Source organism: Corvus moneduloides, chromosome 11, assembly GCF_009650955.1.
Source record: "Corvus moneduloides isolate bCorMon1 chromosome 11, bCorMon1.pri, whole genome shotgun sequence".
Lineage (NCBI taxonomy): Eukaryota > Metazoa > Chordata > Aves > Passeriformes > Corvidae > Corvus > Corvus moneduloides.
In genome coordinates this window covers 13,961,204-13,978,104 of record NC_045486.1, presented here as the reverse complement: position 1 = coordinate 13,978,104, position 16,901 = coordinate 13,961,204, and the positions used below count along the sequence as shown (strand labels likewise).

At 35.7% G+C, this 16,901-nt stretch overlaps 1 protein-coding gene across 17 annotated transcripts in view; it reads right to left on the bottom strand.

Moving 5' to 3' along the window:
* Positions 1–16,901, bottom strand: part of ERC2 (ELKS/RAB6-interacting/CAST family member 2) — a 430,969-nt gene that overhangs the window by 134,531 nt on the left and 279,537 nt on the right. For all 17 annotated transcript variants that reach the window (XM_032120320.1, XM_032120321.1, XM_032120322.1 and 14 more), the window contains one exon: positions 2,749–2,896. In XM_032120320.1, the coding sequence (XP_031976211.1) occupies positions 2,749–2,896 (148 nt within the window). The remainder of the gene's footprint in view (positions 1–2,748; positions 2,897–16,901) is intronic.

Genomic DNA, 16,901 nt, shown 5'->3' with positions numbered 1-16,901 from the left:
AAGGTTTCTAATTTCATGTTTTGAGAAGAAAAATAAAATGCTCTCAAGGAGTTAGAAGACCTTGCATTTTGGCCAACTGCACTTAACATTTTTGGCACTATATCCTAAAAGTGAAAAGAGACAACTGGGAAACTCTCTCGCAGTATCCAAGTTCAGGATGAATCAGAAACATCACAGTGTCTTCTGCTCTTACCAAAATCTCTTGAGATGTTCTAAAAATGGACTTTTTAGCTAATTATTTCATGAAGGATTGCATCACTGTACAAATTTATCTAAAAATAGCTTCCCAGAATTCTCAAAAGGAATCTTGGCCAGGGTGATTATACACATTATGTAATCACTCAGCCAAGCCCACATGGTAATTTTGTTTAATACTGTATTTCTGAAAGGTTTTTTTAAAGCCTACTGCAAAGTTCTACAGCTCTCAAAATACAGCATTTGGTGTATGAATCAAAGCTACTACAGTGGTTTTGTTTTTCTAAGAGTGTATTACTATGGTTCCATTTATTTAAGGCACTAAACAATAAATATTTAACTGACAGATTGCAGCTGCTAAATTGTATTTAAATCATTACAATTAAATATGTTTGTTTCTTGTGAGAATATGTTTGCAACACAGAGGTCAGCATTATTACTACTAATTTTACAGCTGAATACACTGTGATACAAATAATTTTTCTAGGTTATCTAGGTTTTGACATAAAAACAATTCTCTTCTTCCAGCTTAAAAATAACAGAACTTTTACTTAAACTCACACAGCCACAATCCATAAAAAGATGAATCAACTCATTCATATAAATAACATTTTAATCTTTAAAATATGATATGCCTATCTGTAGCTTTATTAAAATAAATCCTAAATATTCTCATTTCCCAACAAAGTCAGGATATTTCACTTCTTTAAGATGCCTCTTTTGCAGTGTGAAAAATTGTGACAAATTATTTTAAAATAAACGTCTTAATAGTAGTTTACAAAGTGTTTGACATTCCCAAAGGCCTGAAAATGTGGATATATACGAGAGGAATATAGATATTTATCATGGACCAACATGTTATTTTGCCTCTCAAAGCAAAAATTGCTCTTACAGAATAGACCAGGGATGAATTTAGGGCTTTATGTGAATTTTTAGCATTATCTAGTGAGTCATCCTTTAATATTTATAAATATTTCTCCTTTGATGATCCCATTAGGCTGGAGAACTGTGGCTTTTTTGAATTCTCTCTTTCAGCAGTGCAACAGCTGTGGAAATAGAGGATGGTACAAATAAGACCAGAAGAAAAAAAGTGGTGCTGCAGCTGATCACTCACTGAAGTCCTGGTGAATCAGAAACAGCTCAAGAGACAGCATCTCCCAAGAAAATGGAGGAACGTGGGGGGGATGTATCACACGGGGTGAAATCTGTCACTGCCCCCCTGCCCAGCAACGTCAGATCAAGCCTTTGTGGTGGATGAACATGTGAAACCTTTGGGGGTTGACAGTGGCTCTTCCCAAAAGGATTAAAGAAGTATGAGTGAAGTCTACAACCTCTATTATCAGATAATTCTTAAGTGTAATAAAGTGGTGACCTAGTTAAACCACATTCCTGTTCCTGGTGACTCTTTTTTTGTGGTGTCTAAGATAACAGGGAGATTATTTTGGCATCAATTTAATCTAGCTAAATAGCTTTACTGAAGATCTTTATCACTATAAATAATGGAGGTATTTGAAGTATTTGGTTACAATTGTAACTGAAGTTATCCAACAAAATGCTTCTCTAGCAATGCTCTTCTGCTGTTCCTTTTCTCTGTCTGAAGAAAGTTATCAATGTTTGGAACACTCTCCAGCAGCAGCTTAAAGGTACAACAAAAAACAAGCACAACAAAACAGTTGCCCAGGTCTCTGACGAGCATTTTTAAAATATCCATGATAGGTATCATGGAACATGGCAAAGTGGTGCATTCATTTAATCTTCAGTAACCTAAGATGAAGGTAAAAAAGGAAGATAAAAAAGAAAATAACTACCCTCTCTTTTCCAAAGCAAACCAAAACAAATATCCCTAAAATTATTTGGAATTCAACATCATCTGCTCTGGTGCAGCACAGTGGGGTGAAGTGATAAAAAACATGAAGCACATCAGCCTATTTATCATATAAATTTTGGTGAAATATCTCTTGGCCAGCTGACTGACTTGAGACACAACTGCATCATGGATGGAACATATGCGATAATATCTATTTCTAGAGGGTTTTTTTAACTATGTGGTTTTTATTTAAACCTCAAATGATTTATAGTGTTGAAGGCAGAGAGATTTTTACCCATTTGAGAATTTATTTTAAGGATAATCAAAATTTCTAGATAACCTCTCAGAAAGCCTGAAGCCTTCTGAAAACACAATTATTTTACAACAGATAAGCAAATAACGGAACAGGAGGAGGTTAAAAAGAGTCAACAGAACGGACAGATCCTGCTTGATGCAAAAAGCATCTGCTCTCCTCTCCCACAGAATTAAGAAGGTTGGAAACTATATGAAGAGGGAAAAGAAAATGTATTGGCTGCATATAACATGAGCCAAACATGCAGCTAATTCTTAACAACTCCAGAGAAGCAATAAACGCTTAAATGGAACACATCCTACCTTTTGCAACTGCTGTCACGTGTCAGACCTGGCTTGAACACTTCCAATAGGACAACAGAATAAAACAGGACAAATGAAAATGATGCCAGTTGTCTGTTACCATGAAAGTATGAAAATTAATGTCTCCCCACCTGCTGTTTTAACTGATGTACTAATCTGTCCTTCTCTCGTTTAAGAGCCATTACTTCATCTTGAGTCTTCTTTTTCTTTGAAGCAGACAGCTCAAGCAAGGCAATATTTGCATCTTTTTCACTAATTGCAGCAAGCAAAGCTTCCTGTCTGATAAAATAAAATAAAATTAAAATTGTAACATTCTCATTAAAACGGAATACATACAACTATATCACAGTACGTGAGATATTTCTTTCAATCACTAGAACAATCACCTACCTTCTGAAGACTTTAAATAGCAATCTCTGTCAGGTCTAACCAAATCATGAAATAAACTGATCAGCCCAAAATTTCTCTTTATAGACTTTTCATTATTTGCTTAATAAAACATTTATCTCTGTTTATTTTAGTACAATATGATATCTAACAAGAGTTCTGTGACATTTCTTGCTTTTAAATATCTTTGATATTTTTTTGCAATTCACTTTCCTGAATTCTAGAATACTTTACACAAATCTCTTTTGACTTATTCAGATGATAGAGATTGAATACTAGAGAGCAAAGTGATAAAGATAAAACAACTTTTTATATTATCCTGTTAACTTGGTACACTAGGGTCCTCAGTGCAGGAATCTCTGGATATCTCCCTCGTATTTACTTACATGTTTTCCTATGGATTTATTATTATTCACTGTGCCAACACAAAAATATATTTCTAGAAGTAAAATACAAGTTTTTTGATCTGATTGTTCATGAGAAATAACTTCTTTTGCCATCTTGACCCCTCAATCTCAGAGAGCAAGCAGAATCTTACAGCTCTCAGATATATATGGGATCACAGAGACACTCACAGGGGCCATCATAAATAGTTTGTGAGGACATAAGACAAAGGCAATTTTTTACAACATGCAGTTGAAAGCACAGATCTTGCAGTATCTTATACCCTAAAATGCTCATGCTCTGGCAAGGCCATAATCTTTCCTTTAATTTCATAAATAAAAGAAATATATTCACCTTCTGCAATGTATTCAATGACAGACTATGACTTATCAGCCAAGAAAAAGCACATAATACCTAATAGCTTTTAGAAAAGAATATGTTATGGCCTGTGCCTTTTCCCAGAACTATATAAGATCAATCATTAAAAAATAAACATGGATAAATGAATCATAAATTAACCTTAGGCTCCAACTGCTAATAAATGTAAGAATACAGCTCGTGAACTTCATACAGTCAAGGTGAGCTAAAAGTTTGGAATTCTCACAGTCCTTTGCTTGCCAGCAAAAATGTCAAGAAAGTTATTCCACTTTTATTTCAAAGTTCCTAATGTATTAATATAAATGTTTATAGGACAATATTTCTGATGGAGTCAAAGAAAAACAACCCATTTATTTTAGTCGAAGTTATGCGACATGGATCAATTTTAGATAAACAGTTGCATTTTATTCATACACTTTAATAGTCTCATTTATTATTCTGTCTTCTTCATTCATATCTCAGTTAAATGATGTTTAAAAGAGAATGTCATATGACTCCAACAGTCTTAATTTAAATCATAGCTATGAATTATTTTAAATAACCAACATTAAACAAAAAATATATAGCAGAGGGGTTACATATCCATAATGCTAATTTGAAATGAAATGTAGGCATATTGTTTTTCTATAAACCTCATAATAATGTATAAAAATTGCTGTGTAGTAATTTGTAAAAGACTCAGTTTGTTCATGTGTTGTATTCAAATATAATATCTATTCTATAACATTTTAATTAAAATATTAAATTTTTAATGCAGTGAAATAAAAGTTGATTTGCTACACTATTCAACTCCTCTCAACTTGCAGAAAGGAAGTAATTTATCACAAAATCATGGAATGTTTTGGGTTGGGAGGGACCTTAAAGCCCATCCAGTCCCATCCCCGCCATGGGCAGGGACACTTTCCACTATCCCAGGTTGCTCCAAGCCCCATCCAGCCTGGCCTTGGACACTTCCAGGGATGGGGCAGCCACAGCTTCTCTGGGCACCCTGTGCCAGGGCCTCCTCACCCTCACAGATATCAGGAATGATAACACAAGTTCTCTGGCAGAAAGAAAGGTATTCTGTGACTTTAAAGCCAAAGAAAAAGAAACAGCATTTTGCATATAGCCATAAAATACATTGTTCTAAATTAAATAAGATTAGCTCCTCTACAATTTTCTGACAGCACACTCTCAGAAAATTACAGAGAAAGGTTAGTTAGAAGTGTAACAATGTTCCAGTTATAATATCTGAAGATAAACATTCACAATACCATCACAAACCTATTTTCATTGTGAGCATGTTTAAGAAATCTACAGTTCAGAACTTCCGAGGTTTTAGAACATCTTTAGGTTCTTTCTTAAGTTGTGTAGGTTAACTCCATGCCAGCCAGCCCCAATATAATATGTCTGCTCTCTAATAGCAAATTCCACAGTAAATACTTGTCACCCGTGAGGTTTTTAATGATATATAGTTATTTAATGATGGGCAACACACATTACAATGTAAAAAGCCAAAAATTGAATAAAAGGTTTAAATTAACTTGAAAACAACATGAAGCTATACTGAAATTTTACTTCTCTGAAGTTTAAATCATGTCACTGCCTCTAAATTGGCAGTAAAAGCACAAACCTGACTAATGAGGAAGAAGAGTCAGAACTACTGAATTATTTGGTATGATTTCAACAACTGATAATAGGATTCAGTCACATCCATACTTTTTGCATTGCCAGCCAAAATGATCACACATTCTTGTGATATTAACTGTTCAGCTGTGCAACATTCTCCACTCCACTTTAAAGAAACAGATGAGGTGAAATCTTTCATGGGAGAGGAGAGCCAGTCAACATGCTTTGAAAAATCTGCACTCTGCATACTGCAGCCCCAAACCCACAAAATTTTGCAGACCTTAGCATTTATTTTCTCAGCTGATGGGGATTTTCCTATCTTGGGAAAATGCTTGGAAAAATATGTGACCAAACACTTAATTCCAGGAAATAATGACTCATATCAAGCACTTCCAGGAAATGATGGTTCATAGTCATGTGAAATAGCTGCTGTCAAATGACACCACAAGTGGTCCACTGAGACACTCCAAGATTTGAATCAAACCCACAGCACAAATTTGTTTGAATCAGCGCCCCAAATTATTGCCAATGGATTTTTTAATCTTATCTTTGTAGTTAATTTAAGTGGAGCTGGGAGGCCTTAAACGTATGAATGTGGAGAGATGACTGTGCCATACGACGGCGGGGATTTCTATGGAAGCCCTTCCCCAGCCACGTGGAATGATGAACACATCAAATGCAAAGTCACACTGCCAGCACTCTTGGAGTCACCCAAATGTGAGTCAGCCTCTGCTCAGAAGCTGTAAAGCCTCACTTATCTGTGAGACAAGGTGTTTTAGCTCAGGGATAGCACCACACAATGTGTTGATGGCTTCCAGACTGGAGCTGGCTCACACAGCCTGCCCAGTGTGGGCACAGCACCTGTCTGCACAGACATATTCCTGGATGTGTCAGCATATTATCCATGTTTATTATCATGGATAATCTGAACAGCAATAACCTCAGATGTAAGTGGGGTTTAACCAGGCATCCGGGTTAACAAGAGGTTGGCAAAGCAGGACTGTATATTCTACCAAATGATATGGTGGTTGTTTAAATCCTTATTAATTACCTCCTTCTGTACAGAGGGAAGACTGAGAAGCCCAACAGATTTTATTATTACTTTTCAGAGTACAAAGCAAAGAGGCAGGTTGTGACACAGCACCTGACTAAAGCCATGTCCTCCTTTACTCCTGCATGGCCTAGGATCCAGCCCCAAATAATCCCAGGAAGACAGAGGCTGAAAAAGACCTTGCCCCCAATTGTAAGGCATTGGAAGTGAAGAGATCGAAGCATTTTTGAAGCTTCCTCTCAGGATAGATCAGGATCTCTACATTATCATAGCTTATTTATTACATTTTGCAAACTAGTTTACCCACTTCTGTGAAAGTTGTTATGCTAGCCTGTCATCATACTTCAAGTTTCCTATAGAAGAACAAAACCTCATAGCCAGGAGCACTTTATTTTAGCTATCCAGGGACCTGGCTAGAAAATTAACATCACTGTTTTTGCAGCAAACATTTGAGATTATCTGGCCACTAGGAACAAGGTTAAGATGCCAGCAAAGTAGATGTCAATAATAATCTTCTCACCTACAAATATGAAGTAAACTTCATTCCAAAATGTAAACTGGTAGTAAGGTTTTTATTTAAATCTCTCAGATAAGTCACACACTTCAACTTTGCTGCTAGAAAACGAAACTCATCATGAGCTTCAGTGCAAGAAGTTTTGAAAATCACGACCTGAACTGGCACCAAGAACAACACACATTCTGATGTGCTCTCACCTAACGTGCCTAAGAGTGTAAGCATAATTTATAATTCCTAATTATCTACTGTGTCAGGAAAAAAAATGACTTTCCAAATGCAGTTCTACAGAGATGTTATCACTATTTGCAGCCAAAATGTCTCCTTATTGTTTAATAAATTATAGCAATAAAATACATTTTAAAATAATTTATTAGTGCAGTGGATTAAATGACATTCTTTAACAGTAATATTTATAAAGAGTAATCCCTTCTGTTATTAGTAGTTTTTCCTCTCTTTTTTTGGCAAACTAATCTGTTATACAAATAACAGGGTAGTACTTTTAACACCAAAACAAAAAAAAAAAAAAAAAAAAAAAAAAAAATCACTCTAACTTTTCACAGTTAAAGTAAGTAAACCCTCAAATTAAAAAATATATATTAAACCTAACAGCAAATGCTCCACATTGGCAATTATTATATACATTTTTCTTTCACCTGCATAAAGTCATTCCTAGGATTTCCAACTTAATTATCTTCCTCTATAATATGCTGCTCATTGCAAAGAGAAGAGGGAAAACTTTTCCCTGGAAAAGCAAAACTTATGAAATGAAATTTCTCCTCCCCTGGCAAAGGTTGACTTCAACAACCCACAGCAACCTCAGGCAAGTCTCCTTAATACAGAGCCAGTGAATACAACAGTGTCTTAATAAGCACACTCAGCTGAGGGATCTGGGCTTACAGTCCTGGGGCTTCCACTAAGAAGTACCAAGAAAATTTGCACAAAAATCTCACTATACTTAATGTCACTTCATATTAAATACAAAGGAATAGATGAAAGAAACACTCCCGCCCTAATGGCCAGGAATTAATTTATTTACACAAATTGTGTTCTACCCAAAATTCCAGTTTGTATAATGTTTTCATTAACTAATGAATGATGGACCAGAAAATCTACTTATTACATTTCAATGCAGCTTCAGAATGGGAGGATTTTCATGTGGCATGAAGACAGGAATAAAATTGGTCTTTACAAACCAAAGATGCTGCCTAGAAAAGTAAGGAGAAACTCCATACTAATGATCTGTTGTGAATAAGGCAAGTATCATATTGAGAAATAAAAACAAAAATAGATTGCCAAGCAGAAGTGAGTATTTACATCTACACAAATGGTCTTAGCTGAAATACTGAACCCAGCACTCTCTAAAAAATGTGGGGAAAGGCAGAGAAATGATGAGAAAACATTGGGAAAAACTACAATAAATAGTCTATGAGTGGCAACATGATAATGAGAACCTAAAATGCTATGCCCAATTGAAACAGAACTTTTCTATATTCATGGCACACAGAAACAGAAGTCATGTCCATAAACTGCAGAAGAAAACAGCAAGGTTTTTTCCTCCTATCTAGCCAAGATGTGATGATAATGGCCATTCCTCAGTGATAGTCAAATACAAAGTTTCCTTTCCTTGGAGGATTGATCAATTATTAATCTGATAATAGAGATAGCTTTTAAACAAACAGAAAGTATAAAATAATATCAATCTTTTAGTAAAGTCACTGGAAGTAGTGTCAAAGAAAAATCTGAATTAAAAAAATACCTGACATAGGATTAGAGAAAGCAGATGATAGCAAAGTACCTCAACTATAAATGTTACCTAACACCTGAAAAATGCAATCTTACAGATCTCTAGCAATACACACAAAGTTTGCATTTGTGAAAGCATCTGTCTTGGAGTCAAAAAAAATTACTTAATATGAAAAGGAAGTCTTAGCATACTAGAAGGTAAGATAAGATAATGCAAAAAGAAATAAATCCATGAAAGTCTCTGTTGAATGCCAAACTGAAAAAGTATATTGTATACAGTATTTTATCAAACTTCAGCCTAAACAAATGTCAAATGGAATAATTTCTTTAACAAATATGGGCAACAACTGAGAAAAAAGGGTTGCTCACTAGCATATATTTAGTCAGGATTAACTAAGGATAAAAAAATGTACTAAGAACAGATTTAATAACCCTAAACTGTCATTCAGCTAGTAGGAGGTATTCAAGATACAGCTAATAAAACACAAAAAAATGGTTCTAACCACCCACAAAAAAATCTCAGTAGTATAAAACACTGAAGGATGACCAATAAGATAAATGCTTTCTTTTGAGAGCTGCCTTGCAGTTAACCTTCTTAAAGAGTCTCCCAGAAACCTCTAATCATAATACATTGCATTGCCACTTATCACAGTCAATTTAGAAGTGAGCTCTGTAAACACTCTTGCCTTACTCCCCACCTCTGTTAGTCTAAGAATAATTTTTTGAGCTTTAATAAAAGAACCCATGACAACTTTTTGGGAGGTGGGGTGAGTTCTTAGAAACAGCCCAATTATAGCCTAACAGAATTCCAAGATTAAGATTTATAGAAGCAAGACCTTCTAACGAGAACTTTTACTGCCTTTACTACTTAAGATGTTCTCCACAAAATACAGAAATGCAATTTAAAAAGTCACTATTAAAACTAAATCAGGTCAGAAATGTTTGAACTAATGATATACAGTAGAGTACTCAGCCAGCTTCTTACATGCTAATCATACTGAAGGACAAAAAACCCAGTTCAATCAACTTCTTCACTTTAATTATTGTTTTCTTTCCCTCGTGACCCCCAGTATTCAACCTTAAGTTCAGTAGGAGGTGACTAGAGATAGACGGTGATGAGAGATCCTGTTTGAAACAGCTTCTCTCTGTCACTCCTAAAGCAAATAAATGGTTTGTTAAAACATGCTGTTAATCCATTATGGATGTGCATGCATCTTAGAAAATAAACTTCAGAATATTATTGGTATTTTAAAGCTTTTTCTGACAGAAAATTTATCTCTCCGATTGCTTTACAAAAGCACATTTATAGATTACTCCTTTTAAATGACCAATTATCTTGCACTGTATTCAAAGAACAAACCCCTCTGAAATACTTTCAGAAGGAAAAGACAGCATGAAATGGCGTTTTTGGTTGTCCTGGTTCCCTTAACAGCAAACACAGACAACTATTGATGCTCCACAGCCCAAACACACTGAGAAGAAAGGGCTGCTCCATTAAGTGTGGGACAGAAAGAGGGGGCGGACCTGCTCTTACAGACCCCACTCCACACTCCAACCTACCAAGCACTTTTCCTCACATTATCTGAATATCAAATCTTGAATTTTCCATCTGATCAGTCTTCTGCTGGAAGCAGCTGTGAGGATGAAATATCAGTGCTTACACTAAGTGAGATAGACAACAAATAGTCTCTATATTACACCTATATCAGATGTATATTAGACTAAAATCAAGGAGAAAAGGGAAGATTCATCTGTTCCTGAAGTGACATGTCAGAGTAAAAGGAAAGATGCAAAAGAGAGGACCTGATTCTGAATAATCTCCGAGGAGTTCCTTGAAAAATCCCCTTCCTTAACCATTTGTCCTTTTCCTCCTTTGCACCTTGCCAGAGCCACAGTGCATTACTCCCATAATCACACATCTCCCACTAACTGCACTGCCTTTACATTGGCAATTTCAAATTATTCACTTTTTTCCTCCTTAACAGCAATTTGAAATGTGCATATAGGTTCTTTGTTAAGGAAACAAACTAATCCAGATTTTAAAAGGCACGGAAGGAACTTCATGCCCATCTTTTGGGGCTAATTTTCAAGTAAGAAGTAGCCACTCAACTGCCCTTTGCATTCTTGGAACTTTTTCAAGCCCTGTAACATTGCACTTCTGATGTCTCGATAATTTATATTTTAGAAATGACAGATAAGTAAAAAAGATCCCCCAGAAAAGACATTGTGAAAGCAATTACATCATAGTTTCATAGATCACACTTCAGTAACCACTGCATTATCATTTCATTCAAACAGGCAGCATTGCTCACACAGAAGTAGATGGAAGAAACTTCAGATTGTGTGAGAAATGCCGAGGGGAAAAACATTCACAGTCCTGCAAAGCACAGCAGAAGAAATTAGATGACAATTATTCCTGAGTTTTGCAGCTTTTTACTGGAACTGGCTCCTGTTGTTCATGGCTTTGTTTGATTCTCCACAGGAATGGCACCAACACTTGGATAAAATATCTCTGCCTGCTTTATGCCACAGCCCAAAGTGGTGCAGAAGTGGAGACTGCTGGGAGGAAGAACAATGGGATCTGAGCACATGGGGTTGTGTTACAGCACAACGTGGCACTGCACAGGGTCCACCTAAGTTAAACAGGAAAACAAAACTACAGGTAATCTGTCATTGTCAGCTCTCTCATCCTTCAACACCCCTTTTTTTGTTTATAGAAGATGAAGATAAAAGTGCTTTGGAAGAAGAATGGTTTGATCTTTAGAATATAGTTCTTGGTAATGTTTTTGAACTGCCAAATAAAGGTTCAAGCTTGGGGGAAAGAAAGTTGCTATTAAGAGTTACTACTGTTTTAATGAATTTGCAGAGAATTCAAAATATTTGAGTCATAGACATATAAAACTGAGATGCAGAAACATGATATTAAAAAAAAAAAAAAACAAAACCAACCTTTGGAGTTGACAATTTGTTATGAAGTAGATGGTTATGCTAAAGAATTAGTGGGGCTTTTTTCAACTTCTAATAAATGCTCATCAACAAAATTATCCACACAAATAAACATACAAAAATCTATTTCCTTCCTTTCCACTGGAAATTTAAGAAAAAGATTGAGCTGGTTTTGAAAGAAGTAACTTAAGGTCTTCTAATTTTCATAATGCTACAAAGAGCTGCCCTTTGGACAACAAACACAAAATTCATAAAATTCAATGTAGATCACATTGAACTCGAAAATATGTCACAAATTAGCTTCATTTTGAAACAAAACATAGAAATAAGTATGAATATGCATTAGAATTTATGCCTTGAGCTTTACAGTACATTAGAAGGCAATTTTGAGAAATAAAACTGCCTGAGCAGCTACAATTAACAGAATGCACTCTCTTGGCAGTGCATAATTCATATTTGAGAACTGATCTGAGGGCACAGCTTAAATGCTCACTTATGAGATAGGGTGTCAGACCAGTGTAAACCAGTGCCATATAAATTCCACCAGTCACAAATGCAGGTTAGAGTACAACTCTGTATGTGAACCTGAAACCAAGAAACCCCTTGGATGTTTGAACAAACATCCCTGACACACACATCCCAAGAAGGCTGATATTTTAGTATTTTAACTATTTTAATCCAAACCTGTGAAGTCAGAAACATCATTGCCATTATTAACACGATGACATTCATTATTTATTTCTACACTATGAGTAGGTGTTAAAAGTTACACAGCTTAATTTGATTGATACAGGAAATTCTACCAATTATTGTGACTCAACGTTTTTATTGTATAAAACTATGTTTTTGTTAAATTTGCCTGGTTGATAAGGTAATGCTAGGTACAGAATAAACTTTAACACAGCACTTCTGACAATTTCATTATATCTGGAACTACTGGAACAAGCCACAGAAAATCAAATCTTAACAGCACCAATTATTGGAGCTAACATTTAAAAAAAAAAAGTAGTTAAACACCTGAATAAAGAAGATAAGTTATTTCTTCTCTAACTAGCAGGCCACAATTCCTTCAAGTGTGGGACGTCTAAAGACCTAAGTGCCTAAGAGCATTTTATCAGAGAATATTTATTCAAACCCTGCCACTATCATTTTATCTCAGTGGAAAAAAACCCCAATCTTCATTTTTAATAAAATACTGCACACCCAAAGCACAGCACTAAAGACAATGAAAGCCTGGAGTAGGAACAATACATTTTATATGGAAGGAGAGAGGAAATTAGACAGCAGCACACAAATATTTCTCTAATTAGTATCTTAAAAGATTGGGAATGAAAGAGATAGGATACCACATGATGTTATTTAATTATATGACTTCCCTGCTAATGGAGCTATTCACAAGCTTTGCCAGAAGCATGAAGACCTCACATGATTCAACTCTGCACAAAGAAGTTGCCTCATTGATCTCCTTTGGTGGGTTAACTGTTTCAAAATCTGTTTCCGGCTACGGAAACATTTAAAAAAACGCATATGTAGAGTCTTAGAGCTCTAAAATAACCCACACTGGCTCACAGTGAAGACACGTCGTGCTGACTGTCTCAAAGCAGACTGAAGAGGCATAAAGGGTATCTGAACTGTATCAGGGAGAGGGTTTAGAGTCCACAGGACAGATGTTGGAATGGCAATAAGGAGTCACCACAGCAGAAGTAACAGTACTGAGATATTTTAAGACAGTCACAATCAATTGTAGCATGTTTAGTCTTGATAAGCAGTTAACTTCTTACAAATCATACCAAACTAACACAAGAAGTTCCTATTGATTTCAAACATATTTCTGACAGTCTTTAGCAAAACTTCTTGAACTGAAGGACTTTTGTTCCGGGCAAAAAAGGGTTTGCTTTTGTGCAAAGTTGGTTCAAATTCTACTACAAAAATGGACAATAAAATTACTTAATACATAAGACTACACTGGCTACTGATAATCAGCACTTGATGATACTTTTGAAATTATTAAAATCTGTGAACTAGAATTAAAAAACTGTATGGCTCTTACTGTTCGTTGGGTAGGTCAATCAAACTGATTTTTCTTTCTTGTCAGTATTTTAATTCTCATCTCTTTCCATAGTTAGAACACTGCCTTCTCAAGCTATCAGCCAGCTCTATGTCAGAAGGTAACTGGTCTAGCTGGGTATAATATGTTAAAATAACTGAGGTGAATCTTCTTAGGAAAAGAGGGTATTGAGACTTTTCCAGAAGCAGCTACCAAACACAGGCCAGACAGCAAAATCAGGTTTCCCCAGCCACAGTCCTACAAGAGGTATGTTTGCAAGAAGAGTTGAATTAATAAAGATTGCTAATTTTCTACAGTGGCTATAGTAGAAAAATCTATAAATTCCTTCCAAAACTGAAGACATGGAATGTCCATCTAACAAAAATCAACAGTGCTTTTGGAAAAATAACCAAATTCAGCAATTCAAAAAAAAAAAAAAAAAGCCAACCTTCTTTAGAATCAAATAGAGGACACATTCTGGGGCCTCTGCATGCCCATGGTTGATTTGATTTTTTTTTTTAAACTATGTACAAAGTTGTACACTTACTGCAACCATGGATGAGCTCTGGAATCCAAGAACAACAACAAAAAAGAATTTCAGAACAGAATTTTGAGCATTACCTGAATCAACAGCACATCTGGAAAGAATTGTGGCAGAAACAGCCTAAGAAGGAGTTGCTATGGAAAATGCTGGCTGAAATTGCTCTCCGGGTGGCCTTGTGACTCACACAAATAATGTGATCCATTTTCAGATGAGCTGTCACTAGAAGGAGGAATGCTAATAGAAGTGCCATTGCTATGAGAAATGAAACAGCAGCTGATAATTTCTGCAATGAGCAGAGATTCAGTACAGGTGGGAGGAAATAATGGCACCTCAGCTGCTCAAAGAAGCCAGAAGTAACCAAATCAAAGTCTAGACACAAAAGTGGGTGCATTAAAGGGACCTACTTAGTCACTACAACTCAGCTCTGCAGGTACCTCTGCTGCTGAATGTGCTCTCCAGTACAAAAGAAAATGCCCACTCTCAGAATACAAAATGATGTGAAGTATTCTAGACATTATTTAAGGCATATGAGATCCATGCTAGCTGGCTACAACACTTCCCCAAACAAGAAAGTAACACAAAAAATTAGCAAAAAGGTGCTGAAAGAGAGAATGCAGCATTATTCTTTCTAGACTAGAAGATCAACCAAAAAACCACAAAGTCACGTCAGGATCAGGCACTAAGAAATTTTATCCATGTCTGCCTTATTTGTAAAAAAAAAAAAGAGACAGGCATACAGGCTATTATTTTACTCATCACAAAACCCAGTGATTTAATAACAGAAAACAAAGTTTTCATTAACAAAGAACTGAGGTATTTTCAAAAGTAGGGAACACTATGTAAAAATCTAATAAATAAAATATTTAAAACATTTAAAACTACATTCAAGTATTAAAATCCTGGCAAAGACATAATTGGTTTGATTGTTCTACTCATTTTAAAGCTACTTTTTGAACACTGCTTATGGTTCTGCATTTAAGGTTGACTTCAGCTTATCCTTAAGGCAGAGATTGGTATTATACAAAGTACAAAAGAACAAAGTATGTTTCTCCCCAAATTACTTCCATGCTTCTGAACATTAGTGGAATTTACTCTATAATGAACAATTACTAACAGCTACAATTGTTTGGGAGGAACAGAGTCTGTATGATGTTTATAAAGGTTGACATATTCAGTTCACATTTATAGGAAGCAGAGTAGCTTGAAGGGAGAGAACTGAACAAGGAGCTCATCGTATCAGTGCTGACACCTAAGAGAAAAGCAAATCAGCAAAGTGTATGGGAACACAGTCTCACATGTGTTAACACCTCCAAAAAATATGTTTTCTAAGAAGTCACTGTCTCAGCTACTCATATAATAAAGAAAATTATTTTTATTTCTCTGCAATCAATACAGTGAATAAGACACATGAACAATACAATTAAAGGAGGAACTGCTAATAGGTATTTCCTAAATAGCTACTTTATCAACAGGTAGAACAACTCTCACTGGTTATAACCAAATCCTGGTGTTAGCCAGTGAATTTTTGATGGATCTGGAACACTACATGGAGAGTAATTTTTTAATTCTTTCCATTTGACTGTAATCAATGTTACTAGATGCCAACTTTTTTGCATCTGAAAATCTCTTAAGGATAATGTCCCACCCAGTGATCCAACTTGACACCCTTCCCATTCACAACCCCATGTTGTTCCCTCCTGTTCTCTGTCTTAAGTAGCTACTGCTGCCACTTCCACTTAATCTCAGTACCAACAGCTCTTCTGCACCCTGCAGCTGTGCCAGCATTGTCACTTAGCCAGGAAGGTGGCTGGCTTGAAATCTCTGCCCCATGCACCCCAGCATCCCCAGTTCCAGCCAGCTGATACACAGACAATTGATGGGCAAACTGGATAAACCTAAAACCCATCTGGCAGAGCTTATCAGAGCAGTTTACTCTGTGTAGTACCTCATCATTAAGTTTGTATCATTATCTGGTAACTAAACCAGCAGTCATAATACAGTAAAATTAATAAATCAGAGCACAATCAAAATCTGCTGAAAACAGTACCCAAAGTTTAACATTGTATTTAAAAACGACCAATTCTTGAATTGAGAGATGGACAGAACCCCAACTGCTCCCCCAACTCCTGTCTAGAAACAGCTTAAATTCCTCCAAGGACCCAAGCATATGCTTTGATTGTTAGGAGAGGCCTTAGTTTTTCAACAGAATAGACTCAGCAATTATTTCCAAGTCTGCAAAGAAATGATTACTGACAATGACTAGTGCACCTCACTGGTGACCTGCTAAAGATGTTGATAAAATTTGCTAGTTAAAAAGCTGTGGCATTCATTTTCTAAAGATGGATCTAATAAAAATGACCTTAAATTAATGTATTCCAGCAGCAAAACCTCAGCTGCTGCAGGAGAGGAGAGAAGCTACCAAAAGAACAAATAGCATTTCCCAATATTTACCAACTCACAGATCAATTTTCAGTTGTTACCTTCAAGGTGAGCTACTGTTCTTTAATATACAATTACAAACCCACCAAATTTCAATTTCATCATGTACACAGCAAAATATGTGCCTACATATTCTTAAAAAAATCTGTAACTTCAGCCTAATTTATTAAAGAAAAGTGAAGTTATTGAAAAACATTCAATTTATCCCACAAATCCTTTTTGCACAGAAACTGAAATTGT